Raw genomic sequence first — 16,445 nt, forward strand, 5'->3', positions numbered from 1 at the left:
GGCAGGTAACGTAAGTTCATAAATCAGTACAATATACAAGATATAAGAAGGAGTGAAGAAGGCCTTGGCCAAACAACACTGTAAAGCCAACCAAACACAGCTGTAGGTAAGAGCAGGATTGGTATTAGGCTACCAATTTCTATCCCTGGAGTATGTCACCAATTCCTAGAAATCTGGCTTTTTAAAGCCCAAATATAAAACCCTAACAAATCAAATCACTTGAATAAAACTTCCTTACCCCCGGGTAGCCTTACCTTCAACAACATACACCTTAGTCAAAGGGAAGTCAATACTCTTTGCCATTACTTCAATTTCTTGTTTAAGCTTTCCCTCAGGCAGAGGTGTGAATTTGTCAAATAAAGGGGCAATATAATCAGCATAAATTGTGACAAGCACCTGAAAAATAAATGTCAGAACAACCCATGAATATGTTCTTAAAGAAAAACTGCTATTTATACAGATTATATTAAAACAACTATGTGATCCAGCCTTGAGAACATGGATCTTTTCTTATTTGCTCTGGTATTCCCAGCCCCAAATAATACCAGATAGCAAGTGCTCAAATCTGTTTGTTAAATCAAATCAAAATGAGTAGTCTCTATGTGGTAATAACTCAAAAGTCAAATGGTCCATTCAAAACTATCTTGGGAATTTCTGACACTTCATAAGCCCATCATAACTTAGAATTCCGCCTTTGAGAGTAATCATGAGACCTGCAGTCTTTGCTAGAAAATAATTACTAGAGCTTGACTGTGTGCTGTTACTTGGTTGGTCTGCTAAAATTAATTACCTGCAGTGCACAACTATCCATTGTGTTTGAAGCAGCACTTCCTTAAGCATTTCTGGAGCATTTCATCTGTTCTCTCTCCTCTTACTTCATTTGCCATATACAGATGTATATAAATCCAACTAGCACCTGTTTTCAGAGCTCAATCCCACCAGTGGAAAGTGAGGCAGTGAGTATCACGGCAATTCAAACTAAAGTAAACCCCATGATCAGGAGCTGAAGAGCTAAGAGATGCTATTTTCTGGAGGCTGTGAACAGACCATTTTCATTGTGTCGTAGTGTGTGTTGTGAAGTGGTTTACAATATGGTAGAGAGAAGAAGCAAAGATGTGAGGAAGGGAAGATGGGGAGTGAGGGGACAAGGGAGAGAAGGGAGAGAGGGAAGGAGAGAAAAGAGAGAGAGGAAGGAGGAGGAAGGGAGAAGGGAACAGAGAAGAAGGGGTAAAGAAGGGAGAAAGGAGGAGAGGAAAGGCAGGGGCAAGAGGGCAGAAAAAAATCAGGTAAGTTTATAGTTTCTTTTTCTCATCCCTCTTAAATCTAGTCTCTTCAGAATATCCACAATGTTTAGGCACGGGAGCTCAGTAAAGAGTCATTACATGATCAAACTCAGTCATCCATTTTAGTGACAACTCACAAATGCAGAGCCCAAAACTGCCTGACAACTGGACCATTAACAATAACTAACAACCAGCTTCTAGGATCTGAGTCAGCATAAGAAGAAGAAAATCTATGGTCAGAGTCAGCTCTCCTAGTTCTATACCCAAAAGCAGAAACCAAGAGGGAAATTTATATGACCACTTATTTATATTTCATTTGCTTCCTAAGAACTGTTCACATGCTAATGAAAATTAAATCAGCGTTATCTCGCCAAGGAAATTTTGTAAAAGAAAACAAAACAAATATTTTACTCACCAGAGAAACAACTAATGTGAATAGCCAGGCATATATAAAAAAATAGTCGCCCCCAATTTTAATAATGTAAAGTAGAAGTGAAGACACAGGCAATAAAATGCACTGAGTCACAACAAATTTCTTGACTGCATCTTTCATGAAGAATCCCAAAGTCTGAAAAAAGAAAAGATCACAAGAAACTGAGAAAAGAAAACATGAAAAATAAAGTGTATGCAAAGGATACATTATTAAAGCAATTTGAAAAGTTAAAAGGTAGTGAGTCTATATAATATGAAACTAGGGGTAGCCTAAGACCATAAGTAAATGTCTGTCAGAGTTGGGTTTTAGAGGGAAGAAGGAGAGAGGAATGGGTAAGCCTGGTGTTGGGTATTAAGGAGGGCACGTACTGCATGAAGCACTGGGTGTGGTGAATAAACAATGATCTTGGAACACTTAAAAAAATAATAAAATTAAGATGTTAAAAAAAAAAGCAAGTGTCTGGCATTTTATAGTTCAAAATACACCATTTCAACGTTAGCAGAAAAACACTAGACTTTAGTACTAGAAGAGCTTATGGCAAGATTTCAAGCTATCATCTTTACCATATTTGCAGTTCCTTTCCCCTCAGTTAATTCTTGCTCCAAAATAGCAAATTATTGGGGCACCTGGGTTGCTCTTGATTTCAGCTCAGGTTATAATCTCAGGGTCGTGGGATGGAGTCCCAAGCCGGAATCTGCACTCAGTGATGGATGGGTCTGCTTGGGATTCTCTCTCTCCCTCCCTCTCCCTCTGCCCCTCCCGCTGCTCTCTCAAATAAATAAATAAATCCTTAAAAAAATAAAATAGCAAATTATGTTTCAATTATTACCAGGAGAGGGAAAAATGCACAAAAAGTCTTTATGTTTAAAAGAGAACATATGCGTTCTCTAGTTTACCTGCTGATTGAAACCATGTTTTTCTTCTATCACAAAGGTATTATAAAGACTCCATGGCAAACCAGTCAATGCACTGAAAAGTGTAGCCAACAGGAGAAACACCAAGGACTGAGTGATCTAAACACAGGAAGAAATAAATGGCAGTTTTTATAGTGTAATACTAATTCATTCTTCAAATGAATAATTAGTGAACAAATGAAAAATACATCTCAAGCCATGTGCTTGATTCTATGGATAATACAAGGTCTGACAACATCATCTCTACTCTCCAAGTTGACTTGCGAGAGAAGGAAGCAATAAAACAATGTCTCTTTTATTATACAGGCACTATGTGAAAGTTACCTAAAGCTACACAGACAAAGAACTAAAAAATGAGAGACAATCACATACACTGGTGAATTCAAACAAGGCTTACTAGGCTAAGAAGACTCGGGATGCCACGTGAAGAAAGAGGTAAATTAATGGGACAGGAGAGACAAGGAAAGGAGGAGAAATGTGTTCCAATTTGCGAAATAAGCACCCTATAAAAGGAAGAGGACACGATGACAGGCTTTGGGACAAGGCTGGGATAAGGCAGAAAAATTTATCCCAGATCATCAAAAAAAGGCTGGACTGGGGCAGGTGGGGTGGGGTGTACTAAAGTTTTCACAAGAAGCCAAAGACCAATAGAGAAAATTACCGTTAAGAACTACTTCAAGGGGTGCCTGGGTGGCTCAGTGGGTTAAGCTGCTGCCTTCGGCTCAGGTCATGATCTCAGGGTCCTGGGATCGAGTCCCGCATCGGGCTCTCTGCTCAGCAGGGAGCCTGCTTCCCTCTCTCTCTCTCTCTCTCTCTGCCTGCCTCTCTGTCTACTTGTGATCTCTCTCTGTCAAATAAATAAATAAAAATATTAAAAAAAAAAAAAAAAAGAACTACTTCAAGTGCCTTCACGGTACATCCTCAGGAAATCAAAAGCCAAGAACTGCCTCATTTCTCTTTCTAAACTTTTCCTAGAATAGTAGAGGAAATGGGATACTTAGTATGAAGGGAGCTGGGGGAGGGAGAAAGAGGGATGAGGTAAATAGAATCCTTGCTCTCTCCCTCTCACCAGATAGTGTAAAATGGAATTCTTTTAAGGTAAATGTGAGTATACTACACACCACCAAAACACATTTGATTTGGTAACAAAGATGCAGCAAATGTAAGCTTCTAACCAGAGGAAGAAGGGAGAGGGGATGAGAAAGGATGATCTGTCTGGCTATAACATGCAGGGTAGTTCATTTCAGCACTGTTCCCAAACAGGAAATGGGGAAAAAAATTTAAAAAGAGATTCTAGGACCTTCCTCAAAACTACTGAATCAGAATTCCATCCTCCAAAAATGCAATCATTATGACTTTGTGAATACTTGTTTTCTCACATAACATTTCATAAAAATTTTCTATATCAATATATATAGTTATTTCTTCCTTATTAACAGCTCTAGAGTATTCCATTGTGTAAGTGGACACCTAGGCTACTTCCATGACAGCAGTCATTCTAATGCTACACTGAACACTTTATACATGTGTCTGTGCATTAATTCTTCATGAATTCAAAAAAGTTAAATATCTGGTATCAAACTTTTTGAAGGCACTGGTGACACAGCAGTAAGGAAAATATATAGGGTCTCTGTCCCCTTAGAGCTTAAAATTCTTAATAAAAAATAAACAAGGCATTTACGTATAAATTTAAAAAATAAGGTAACTGCAGAGAGTGTTGAGTACTTTTATATAGAAAATAACGTGATGTGTGTCACTGAAGAGTGACAGCAGAATTGTTACTCTAGATGGAGTGGTCAGGGAGGGCCTCTCTGAGAAAGAGACATTTAAGAAGAGAAATGCATAAGGAGTCAGTCATGATGTTTACATGAAACCACCTTAAATAATTTCTGAAACAATGGGGTGCCTGGCTGGCTCTATCAGTAGAGCATCTGACTCCTGATCTCAGGGTTGTGAGTACGAGTCCCACACTGGGGGTAGAGATTACTTTAAAAAAATAAAATCTTTACAAATTTCTGAAACAGGGCAGAGAATATGTAAGTCAACCACAATGCCACATAGAACAGACCAGGACAAGAGTCAATGAAGATACAAAGATATCCCAGGAAGAAGAGGACTTCAAAGGATTTGGCTGCTTTGGAAAAAGGTATATGGAAACGGGACACAGGATGAGTTGAATTAAACCCAAGATACCTTATACATGTAGAAAAGAGCCATCGTTTAAAGTAAATAATCAGGAAAGAGGGAAGAGACTTGGCAATTTCCAAGAAAAAGTCGGGAGACAGTGTCCTATCATCCACCACGGGTGGGGAGTCTCACACTTAATGCTTTGCCCAGTAAATGGAGCTTCTGTAAGACTGGGTAGTCACCTCAACCAGCTCCATGGAAATTCTGAAGTTACACTCTCTGTCCTTGTATGAAGTTATCTCTAAGTGATTATGGTACAGAGTATCTGCTTAGTGGGTTCAACAAAATTCAGGCTTCTCCTTTCACTGCAAGGAGCTGCCCCTGAGAAATGGCTACCTAACCGGGGACCACCATTTCCCAGTTCTCCTCCATCTGAGACTAAATGACTGGTTCGCCAACAAAATATGAATGCAAAGGATACTTCAGAGACAAGGGAGTTAAGAAGAGGATGTACTTTCCCCACCCCCTCATTCCATCTGCCTGCTGGATGCAGAGAACTCAAGGGATTGCAGGGCTATAAGATGAAAAGAGACCAGGTCCCTGGCTTCCCACGTAGAAGAATGTCACCTGCTGACCAAAAAATACTCACACTAGGCTATTATGTGATTGAGAAATAAACTATTGTGATAAGCCACGGGAATTCTGGAGTTTGCTACAATAAGCAGCATTATCCTAACAGAGTATGTGTGGACACAGACTGTACAAACAGAGAAGCAAGCCTAAAGTCAGAGCCAAAACATTAACTTTCACATAAAGCTGGCCAAGCAAAAAGACTCTAAAAAAATATATGCTAATGAATCACATACCTCATATTCTGGTCCAAAGCCAGCATAGCCACAGAACCGTCCAGAAAGTCTCCAGAGATAAGGAATTCCTCCAAAAAGAAGAATAAGCTATAAAACAAAACATACTTTGGTTACATTTGAACAGAATAGAAACTATGAGATGAGAGCATTTTATAAAGAAAATAAGGACAAAATAATTATCTCTACAGAAAAAAAGAGATCTATCTTATTTAGGATAAACTATACATTTAGATGAATACAAACCAACAGAGATACTACATTTAGACCTGTAATGATTTTTGCCTATACATTTTATTTTATTTTTTTAAAGACTTATTTATAGGGGCATCTAGGTGGCTGAGTCATTAAGCGTCTGCCTTCGGCTCAGGTCATGATCTCAAGGTTCTGGGATCAAGCCCCAAGTCTAGCTCCCTGCTCAGTGGGGAGCCTGCTTCTCCCTCTCCCTCTGCCCCGCTTGTATTCCTTCTCTCACAGTCTCTCTCTCTCTTTCTCTCTGTGTCAAATAAATAAATAAAATCTTTGAAAAAAAAATAAGATTTATTTATTTATTTGAGAGAGAGAGCATGAGTGTGTCGGGGGTGGGGTGCAGAGGAAGAGAAAGAATCTCAAGCAGACTCCCCAGTGAGCATGGAGCCGGACCTCATGACCCCGAGATCATGACCTGAGCCGAAACCAACAGTCAGACACCCAACCAACTGTGCCACCCAGGTGCCCCTTGCCTGTACATTTTATATGGATAAATTATGGCATGTGAATTATATCTCTATAAAGCTGCAAGAAAAAAAAAAAAAAAAAACTTGCCAAAGACCACAACAAAGGCCTTCTGAATGAGGAAAGAGGCTTAGAGAAAAGGTAAGCAATTTTTCCAGAATGCCACACCTGATGAGTAACATAAATGGTATGTGAACCAATCTATGTGGCTACCTAAGTGGCTTTTCCTTGAAAGGAAATAGTCCCCATCAATCAGGACAAAGTATTCATATCAGTGTAAGTGGACACTCAGGTCCACTTACCAAGCTGAGAGACAGAAAGGGGTATCTGTGCTTTCCCCAGGTAATGAAAAGTGAATCCTGAGGTAGGAATCAGGAATTCATAGAAGGAGACCCCCTTTCTGGCACCACCCTTTGTCTTGGGCAGATAAAGTGAATAAAGACATCCACCAAATCACCATGTCATTCGGGGCACCTGGGTGGCTCAGTGGGTTAAAGCCTCTGCGTTTGGCTCAGGTCATAATCCCAGGGTCCTGGGATCGAGCCCTGCATTGGGGTCTCTGCTCAGTGGGGAGCCTGCTTCCTCCTCTCTCTCTCTCTGCCTGCCTCTCTGCCTACTTGTGATCTCTCTGTCAAGTAAATGAATAAAATCTTAAAAAAAAAAAAAAATCACTTCGAATGAATGAGCTGGTCTTAAAATTTGAAGAGAATACATGCTTATAAAATAAAACTTCCCCCAACAGATATTAAATTTATGGAACTCAAAAGGAATCAATTTATTCTTCCTTTCTGTGGAGCCTCAGGAACACAAATGATCAATCACACTCCTTGGTTAGAAGCACAGTTTTCTCACTGGTTCACACATGGTTCCTTGTGGTTTTTGAGGAGTTCTGGCACTTATTATATATCTCATGGGTAGGCGTCCAATGTACTTTCCATTTTTATGTATGTATCCATAAATACTATGGTGGTTTATATATGCTTTTTAAGACTATATATAAATGACATCATATTGTATTTATCATTCTACAACTTGCTTTTTATACTCTACAAATTTTTAGATCCAGGCATGGTGATCTGTAACTTTATTCAATATATATACATTTTTTGTTTGTTTGTTTGTTTGACAGAGAGAGACAGAGCGAGAGAGGGAACACAAGCAGGAGGAGCAGGAGAGAGAGAAGCAGGGTTCCCGCAGGGCAGGGAGCCTGATGCGGGGCTCGATCCCACATGACCTGAGCTGAAGGCAGACACTTAACAACTAAACCACCCAGGCGCCCCCTTTATTCAGTATATTATCAGCCTGTTCTTTCTCTACAGTGTTTATACCAAATTACACTCTCATCAGCAGTACCTGATGGTTCCTGTTCCCCATAATCTCAAACATCTTTTAGATGTTTTCCTGTATGCTGGCTTGGTTTAATACCATGGGTCTTAAATATGGTCTCTGAGAAGCAGCAGCAGCAGCATCTGGGAATGCGTCAGAAATGCAAATACTCAGGCTCCACCCCAGAACCACCGAATAAGAAAATGAAGTGGAGCCCAGCAGTCTCTAGGTAAAATGATGTACACCGAAGTCTGAAAATCATTGGTTTAGTAAATTGCTGTCTTAAAGGCTTCCTTAACCCTATGTCCAGCTGTTTCCACTTTTCTTCACCCAACTCAATCTTGGATGTAAACCCTGTTTTCCCAAAAGACAGGCTTTGGCACCACTGTATGGTATAAGCTCCACCTGTTGAACTAATTGACTTGAGATGACACTTCTTTCATCCTATTCTCAAAACTAATAAATAATGCAAAATTAAGGATTTATAAATCTCCCGGTGAAAGGTTGAAACACATATTATTAAAAGTCCAGCTTTTAAGTATGCATCAAGGGTAACTTTAATATGAACTGTGCGTGCATCTATGAATGCTTCTGGAAACTGCTGTTGCAAGCCTTGTTCAGTATGCTTTGGGGAATGAAATATAAAGCCCAGTGAACAGTAAACTTTCTTCCTATTGATAATCTCACTGAGCATGCTGCTGGGGCTTTCTCAGAACAGAACTAATGAACCCAACAAAAACAAGTCCAGTACCTTTTATTTTTTTATTTTTTTTTTAAAGATTTTATTTATTTATTTGACAGAGATTACAAGTACCAGTACCTTTTAAATACACGAGTTCACTAGTCTTAAAAAGCAGGCATGGCATACAGTCATCTCTACTTTCTAGAAGAGACAACTGAAACTCAGGGAGGTTAAAGTCACTGCTATGTACTGAGTACTGTACTAACTGCTTCATTTACATTGTCTCACTCATCTAGTCCTTGCCACAAATCATGTAAGACATGGTTTAAGATGGATCAACTTTTCATCTTTTTTTTTTTTTAAGATTTTATTTGACAGAGAAAGAGCACAAGCGGGGAACAGCAGAGGGACAGGGGGAAGTAGGCTCCCCACTGAACAAGGAGCCCAATGTGGGGTTCATTCCCAGGACCCTGGGATCATGAATAGAGCCAAAAGCAGACGTTTAACAGACTGAGCCACCCAGGTGCCCCTCACCTTCTCATATTAAAGAGGGAAAAAATGAATTTCAAAAAGTCTAAGGTGCTCACTCAAAAATGTGCAGAAATTGGAGAAACAACAATTTGAACTTTTCTACACTGCTCTCCTTAACTGCCCAGCCATTCCACTTCCTGACGGGTCTTCACTGACATCTGTGAGGTATCAGGAAAAGTCTATCTCAGAAAGGCTGGCCATCCTTTTTGTGGGTGCTCTGTCACATTTATGTGAACAGTAGCACCTGTAATTGGTCACAGAAGGCCTCTGCTTATATTATCTCAGGTAGAAAAAAGGAGGCAAAAAAAAAAAAAGTCCAAATTAATCTTTGCACTTGTTCTTTGTGACCAAAAGATAAAAACCTATTAATTTTAATCAATATAAAACAGGAATTAATGAACCTCCTTTCAAACAGAACAGGATTTCAAAGTAACACAAAATGCTTCCTGTCAAATGACAAATATAGCTATGAATTCCCCAAAAATAAATGTAGCACATTTAGGATGTGGCCCCTGGAGTTTTAATAGTTTCTCCAGGGCACCTGAGTGGCTCAGTCAGTTAAGCATCCAACTCTTGGTTTCAGCTCAGCTCATGATCTCAGAGTTGTGGGCTCAGCAGGGAGTCAGCTTGAGGATTCTCTCCCTCTCTCTCTGCCCCTCCCACAGCTCTCTCTCTAAAATAAATAAATTTTAAAAGAAGAATGGTGGGGCACCTGGGTGGCTCAGTGGGTTAAGCCACTGCCTTCGGCTCAGGTCATGATCCCAGGTCCTGGGTTCGAGCCCCACATCGGGCTTTCTGCTCAGCGGGAAGCCTGCTTCCTCCTCTCTCTCTCTGCCTGCCTCTCTGCCTACTTGTGATTTCTCTCTGTCAAATAAATAAATAAAATCTTTTAAAAAAAAATAAAAAATAAAAGAAGAATGGTTTCTTCAATGTAATTTTAAAGACTCAGAAGAGCAAAGTTTAAAAACCAGTTCTCCCACTTATTAATGTCACTTGGCCAGTAAATGGACCAGCCATTTAATTTCTGAGTCTCTGCTTTCTCATCCATAAAAAGGGACTAACAATGCCTACACTTTCTACCTCCAAGCACTCTTGTAATATCAAACAAAATGATGAATATAAAAACAATATATGAAGTGAAAATCACTACTACCCATACGATGGTGATATGGTGACAATTACTGTCCCCAGCTTTAGCCCAGTGCTAAACCAGTACTGCTTCTGGTTTGAGCCACAGAACGCTTATGAAGCTCTCATTCTATATGTGTTCTCCCTGCTTCTGTCCTCTCTTAGGACAAACTAAGTCATCCCCATGCTCACCAACCAAGCCATTGCCCATCTTTCCTGGAACTGTTTACTAGTGACAACCAAGGAGACTGACAAAATATTTTGTCTTTTTTTCTTATAATGAACCTGTGAGGGGTAAGACAAAGAATTTCACAGAATCAAACATTAGTGAAGAAAGAGGATGATGTCTAAATTCATCACATCTACTTCCATGTCTCTCCAAAGGCTGATTAAATACTTGGACCCTAACAGAAGAAATGCTTCAGATAAATTAACCGAAGCCAAATATAATCCACAATAAAGCTACCTTTCCTGGTTTGGTTGGAAAACAACAGGTTTCAATAACAATCTTTCAATGTCTCAGTAACTAAACCAGACTTGTACTAGTAAAAATATAATTAAAAAATCAATATTGGGGGAAAAATCAACACTGAAAAGATTAATTACTAGCAATTGCTATGTATGCCAAAAACCAAAGCAATATTTTTAGATCATTTACTAATTTTCCTAAAATACCAAGATTCAACTCTACTTAACTCTTTGCAACTTTTCATCACCCTGAGGAAATGGGAAAGTCTTCTAATATTTGGTCCTAACCATACTAGTTCATAACTGTCAGAAAATTTTGTAACTAGCTAGATAATACTTTCATCATTTAACAAAGCCATGAATAGCTGGTTTCTTCTCTTTAACCGATGAAACAGTCGTGATAGCTGATCTCATTTACTTTCAATAGGAATCTTTCTCTTAGTGCTACTTGGAGATCTAAGAGAGTTCTGGAGGAAAAGTGATGATAATCATGATCTTGATGATAAAAATAATAATACCCAACATTTACAGACCACTTAACAATGATCAGGCACTGTTCTAATCATCTTACATATATTAACTCATTTAATCCTCTCAACAACACTATGAATGAGGAGTTATTACCACACAATTTTTTTTTAAGATTTTATTTATTTATTTGTCAGAGAGAGAGAGAGCAGAAGCAGGGGGGAGTGGCAGGCAGAGGGAGAGTCAGGCTTCCTGCCAAGCAAGGAACCTGACGCAAGGACCTTGGAATCATGACCTGAGCTGAAGGCAGACCACCCAGGGGCCCCATGACCACACAAATTTAACAGATGAGAAAACTGAGGCACAGAAGTGGTGACTTGCTTGAGGTCCCATAGCTGGTGCGATAGAACTGAGATTCAAACTCAAGCCACCTGAATTTGGAGTCTGCTCTTAACCTCTGCACCATGCACTTTCAATTATTCTTAGAGGTGGAAAACCAATAACTGGCTTTTGGGAATGGAAAAAAATCTTACTCATTTTATTCAAAAAGCACGAATACACATACATATAGCTCAGAAATAGATACACAATATATCTGTGTTATCAAAATTTCATGGAGGGATGATTAAGAAAAAAATGTCCTAGGGTACCTGGCTGGCTCAGCTGGTAGAGAGCATCCAACCCTCAATCTCAGGGTCGTGAGTTTGTTAAGTCCGATGTTGGGCATGGAGCCTACTTAAAGAAAAAACAAAGTCTAAAAATATACAGGGCCAGGGGCCAGAGTTGATCATGAAAAAAACCCCAAGAACACTGCTCTACACTACAGAGCTTTTCTTCTTTTAGCATGGGGTAAGACCGGGTCTGTTTTACTAAGTTAAAATGAACGGTCAGTTGTTTCACTCAATAAATATGGATTATATGCTTATTTTCTGCCAGACACTAGGTACCAAAAGATTACAAAACCTTAAAGCATCCTTTCTTTAAGGAACTCTCAGCCTGTCAACTGAACAGGAAAATTCAATACAATGTGGTAAGTACTCTGATAGGAATAATGATAGGATGCTATCTTATTCAGTCCTGAGGGACAGGGGAAGTTTCAAACTGTTTCTTAGAAGAGATACATCTCAGCTGGAACCTAATGGGAAGAGTGGGGATTAATCAGCTTCTAGTGAGAGTGGACTTAAAGATGCTGGAAGATACCAGCATGTGAAAAGACTTAAAGTCACAGGAAACCAAGCTGGGTTTGAGATGGACAAAATAAAAAGATGAAGCTGAAGTAAGCAATGGCCAGGTCAAAAAGGACCTCAAAAATCCATACGAAGAAATATGGGCTTCACCTTGAAGGAAACAGTGATAGGTTTAATATAAGAGAATAAGATGATCAGAAAACTGTGCTTCAGAATTCCTTTGGCTGATATGTGGAGGACAGTTAAGAGTTAAGATAGAGGCAGGAAGGGTTGCCCTTCTCAACGGGGAGTTGGCTTCTCCCTCTCCCTCTGCCCCCCCCAGCCCCCTTGTGCTTATGCACACTCTCTCTCTCAAATAAATAAAAATCTTTAAAAAAAAAATTGCTTAAAAAAAAAAAAAAAAGATAGAGGCAGGAAGGGGATGCCTGGATGGCTCAGTCAGTTAAGTGTCTGCCTTTGGCTCAGGTCCCGATCCTGGGGTCCTGGGATGGAGCCCTAGGTCAGACTCCCTGCTCAGCGGGAAGTATGCCGCTCCCCCTGCTTGTGCTCTCTCTCTCTCTCTCAAATAAATAAATAAAATCTTAAAAAAAAAAAAAAAAAAAGAAAAGAAAGAAACTATTCTGAGGGGCATCTGATAGGCTCAGTTGGTGATCAAGTGACACTTGATCTTGAGGTAGTGAGTTTGAGCCCCATGATGGGTGAAGAGCTTACTTAAATAAATATTTTTTTAAAAAGAGAGACAGAAACAGGAGGAAGGGCTGCTACTTTAAAAAAAGAGAAAAATAAAAAAGGGTGAGCCAGTTAAGCACCTGCCTTTGGCTTGGATTATGATCCCAGGATCCTGAGATCAAGCCCTGCACTGGGCTCCTTGCTCAGCAGGTAGCCTGCTTCTCCCTCTCCCTCTGCCTCTCTCTCTCAAATAAATACACACTTGATCTTAGCCAAAAGGCCAAGAAGCGATCTCTCTCTCAAATAAATAAAGTGAATCTTAGAGGGGGGGAAAAAAAAAGGCAGCAGGAAGACAAGGAGGGACTGCTAAAAGAATAACTTAACAAGGGATGCCTGGGTGGCTCAGCTTTTTGAGAAACTACCTTCTGCTCAGGTCATGATCCTGGAGCACCAGGATTGAGTGCCTCTCCCTTGGCTGCTCCCCCTGCTTGTGCTCTCTGTCAAATAAATAAATAAAATCTTAAAAAAAAGAAAAAGGATAACTTAATATCAGGTCGTTTTTCACGCCTGACCTATGACAGTTATCACACCACAGTTTTCAGCTCCCTTACAATTACGTTTCAGCCTCTTTTGCTCTATACCCATTACTATTGATAACAAAGATTAAGAAAGCATTCTGGGATTTATAGGTACAGTACCCTCTTTTGTGTCACAAAAATACAAGATGAAAACAAACATTACAAAGTATTAAACAATACGATAGATTGTCTCTCCAAGAAGTAAATTACTCACAGTGCCTTCAATCTCTGAATAGAGTCCTGACCAGAAGCTGAAAGTACTTTTATCCAGCTGATACAGTCGTGATTTCTCAAAGGTTTCTGAATCCATGATCTGTCCTAACTCCGGTGGTACATGAGTTGTTGTTTTGTATATCCGTCTCTGAAATATTTTGAAGAAAACACTCTGAGACAGTCAAATCAACTCATTTTTTATTACAACAGTCATTTATGATCAAATACCGAGTGGTTTATAGCATTTATTGTCACTGAAACCTACTGAATTTGCTCTATATACACAAAAATATTTCATTTAATCAAGTGCACTGACCACTAAAACAACTGATTCAGGAAAGTAAAAGCAGAATGAGAAGTTGAGGCTAGCTGACTAGGTAAAATTAAAATCAGGGTTGTCATTACACTTCAGTATGCATATGTGAACCAGAACCGTACAGGGCAAAGGGTTCCACTCACTCCAAGCAAAACATACCTCCTATATAATTTAGAAAACAAATTCATGGAAAGGAGAAGGAAGCAAATATGCCAGCCATAAGTATTAACAGATATTGTAACTAGTTATTAAACATGGTCCTAGAAACCAAATTAAGGGAAATTTGAGGAATGACAAATAGAAACAGACCAGCTCTTCCAGAAAGACAAACTTTATAATTACACCAAATTCTAGACAGTAATTTCAGCCCATGGGACATAATACAGGGCACAAAAACTAAGCAATATAATGGATAGCATCTCCCGCAATGGTTTCATGACACATGAAATCTATATATTATTGGGCACTTTTACCAAACCCTCAATAAAAGGGATTACATTAAAGCATAACAGAGTAAAGGAGACATTAATGAAAAGTAGTTACTGTAATTGGGCTTATCATTAACGTAAGACAGAAGTTCAATAACCCATCCCCAATTCCGACAGTATATACGTGTGTTTACTTTACACAAAGGATCTTCTTAGGCCCTCAAGATTCTGGACTAATGAATTAGCCAATCGTATCTGTGTCAGAGAATCTAGTGCTATACTCTTGGGCGAGGGGCACCTGGCTGGCTCAGCTGGCAGAGCATGTGACTCTTGATCCTGGGGTCCTGAGTTCCATCCTGATGTTGGGCAGAGATCAATTTTAAAAAGACAAACAAAATGACTCAAAATATTATCTAAAAATAAATAAATAAAGATTCTGGCCTAAAAGAAGAGATAAAGATACAGCTCTTGATGAAGAACTAAAAATTTCAATTTAAAGACTCACACAGAATGTAATCCGAGAAGAAATTTGCAGAGGAAAATGGCTGTAATGCTCAAGAAAAAAAGAGTTCCAGAAGTTAAAAAGAGAAAGGCTCTCATAAAATAACCATCACGGTTGACACAATTCAATGACAACACAGAAGAGTGTAGATAAAGGACATCAGCAGTGAGAGATTGCAATAAAGCAGACAAACTTAAAATCTCATTTAGAAGTTCAGATCTCTAATCCAGGGAGCAGCTCATTATGATTATCTCCAGAAAATTAAGTAACATTCACTTCCTGCTTTACAGTTCTAATCGCTTAAACAATGATAAAGACGTTTTAAGTAAAACAAGAAAACATGCTCTTTGGGCAAAACAACATACTGTATCCTTTTTTTTTTTCTTTTTCTTTTTTTTTTTTTTAAAGAAAAAAAGTTCCGGAAAGGCTGTGAAGTCTTTATATTTTCAGAAAATGGTTTCCTAACCCCGTGGTTGAGCATGGTTACACGAATGTCATGGGGAAGTTGTGATTCTAAAAATTTTGCCTCTTCCTTTTGAAGGCACATGGGTCGCTGCCAAAGTTAAAGGAGGTTAAGTTCGGGCCCGAGGGCCCTAAGAAAGCTGTGGGCCAGGCACAGCCCAAGTCTGACCAGGCGTCAGCCCTGCCTTCCCTTTCATCGGGCCCTAGGCGGCCTGGGTCCCAGGATCACGTTGAGGAAAACCTCCCAGAGGCACAAGATACCCTCAAGGCCAAGCCTGCCTTCGGGCCAAGTCAGGAGGCCTCGCAGGGACCCACCGGGTCGAAGCGGGTCCTGGGGCCGCAGCAATCCCCCAAGGACCTGGGGTTGAGATCGACGCTGGCCCGGGCTGCCCAGGTGTCGGGGTCGGGTGGGCCCTGTCCAGGCTCACCTGCCGCTGTGCTAGGAAGCTTTCCCAAAGATACACTGTCCAGGAGAAGAGCAGCACGGCCCCGAAGATACGCTTCTCAGCCGGCATCTCCCACATCGCGTCCAGCGACGCCCACATCCCCATGGCCACCCGGTTCCGCCGGCTCCTTCAGCGTGCACCAGTGCCACACCGTCACCAGTCCCCTCAGAGCGTCCCCGCAGTGCCACAGAGATATCCGTCCCTTCCGAGCGCCCCTACACCGACACCCGCCTCCATCCCACCCCCTCCGCGCACCCCGCAGTGTTACACCAACACTCTTCCCCGTGGCGACGCCCCCAGGGCCTCCTACTTTCTGCCGGAAAAGGACAATCGCGCCTTCCCCACTTCCGGTCCGAGGCCGGCCGGAGTCCTTGTGCCGAGTTCCGGCCTCAGCCAGTCCCGGTTCGGTGGCGTGCTGCGATCGCGCTGAGCTGCGTTACACCAGCTTTCTTCCCCTGCCCTCCCCTGCACTCCCGGTACCCGCCGAGGGGGTTCCGGCCTTCTTCCTGGGGCCGGCAGGGCGGTGGATCTTTCGCTTTCTCCCGGGCGGCAGGCGCATCCTTCGGGTGGGGGCTCGCCCTGGCTTAGCCCGCCAAGGCGAGCCCGCTGGTAGTCCGGACTCGGCGGGGGCTGACACAGACTGGGCCGCCGCTCCGGCCCTGACGCGGCCGGAAAACACGATCCGTGCCCACGCCCGGGAGACCTGA

At 41.0% G+C, this 16,445-nt stretch overlaps 1 protein-coding gene across 1 annotated transcript in view; it reads right to left on the minus strand.

The window, feature by feature from the left end:
* ZMPSTE24 (zinc metallopeptidase STE24) overlaps window positions 1-16,039 on the minus strand; it is a 42,266-nt gene extending 26,227 nt beyond the window's left edge. The window contains exons 1-6 of the mRNA XM_047727012.1: window positions 15,721-16,039; window positions 13,586-13,732; window positions 5,624-5,710; window positions 2,613-2,729; window positions 1,699-1,851; window positions 255-396 (exon numbers count right to left, since the gene is read on the minus strand). Coding sequence (XP_047582968.1) covers window positions 255-396; window positions 1,699-1,851; window positions 2,613-2,729; window positions 5,624-5,710; window positions 13,586-13,732; window positions 15,721-15,843 — 769 coding nt within the window. The 5' untranslated portion in view covers window positions 15,844-16,039. The remainder of the gene's footprint in view (window positions 1-254; window positions 397-1,698; window positions 1,852-2,612; window positions 2,730-5,623; window positions 5,711-13,585; window positions 13,733-15,720) is intronic.
* Window positions 16,040-16,445: the final 406 nt, after the last annotated feature.

Source organism: Lutra lutra, chromosome 4, assembly GCF_902655055.1.
Source record: "Lutra lutra chromosome 4, mLutLut1.2, whole genome shotgun sequence".
Classification (NCBI taxonomy): domain Eukaryota; kingdom Metazoa; phylum Chordata; class Mammalia; order Carnivora; family Mustelidae; genus Lutra; species Lutra lutra.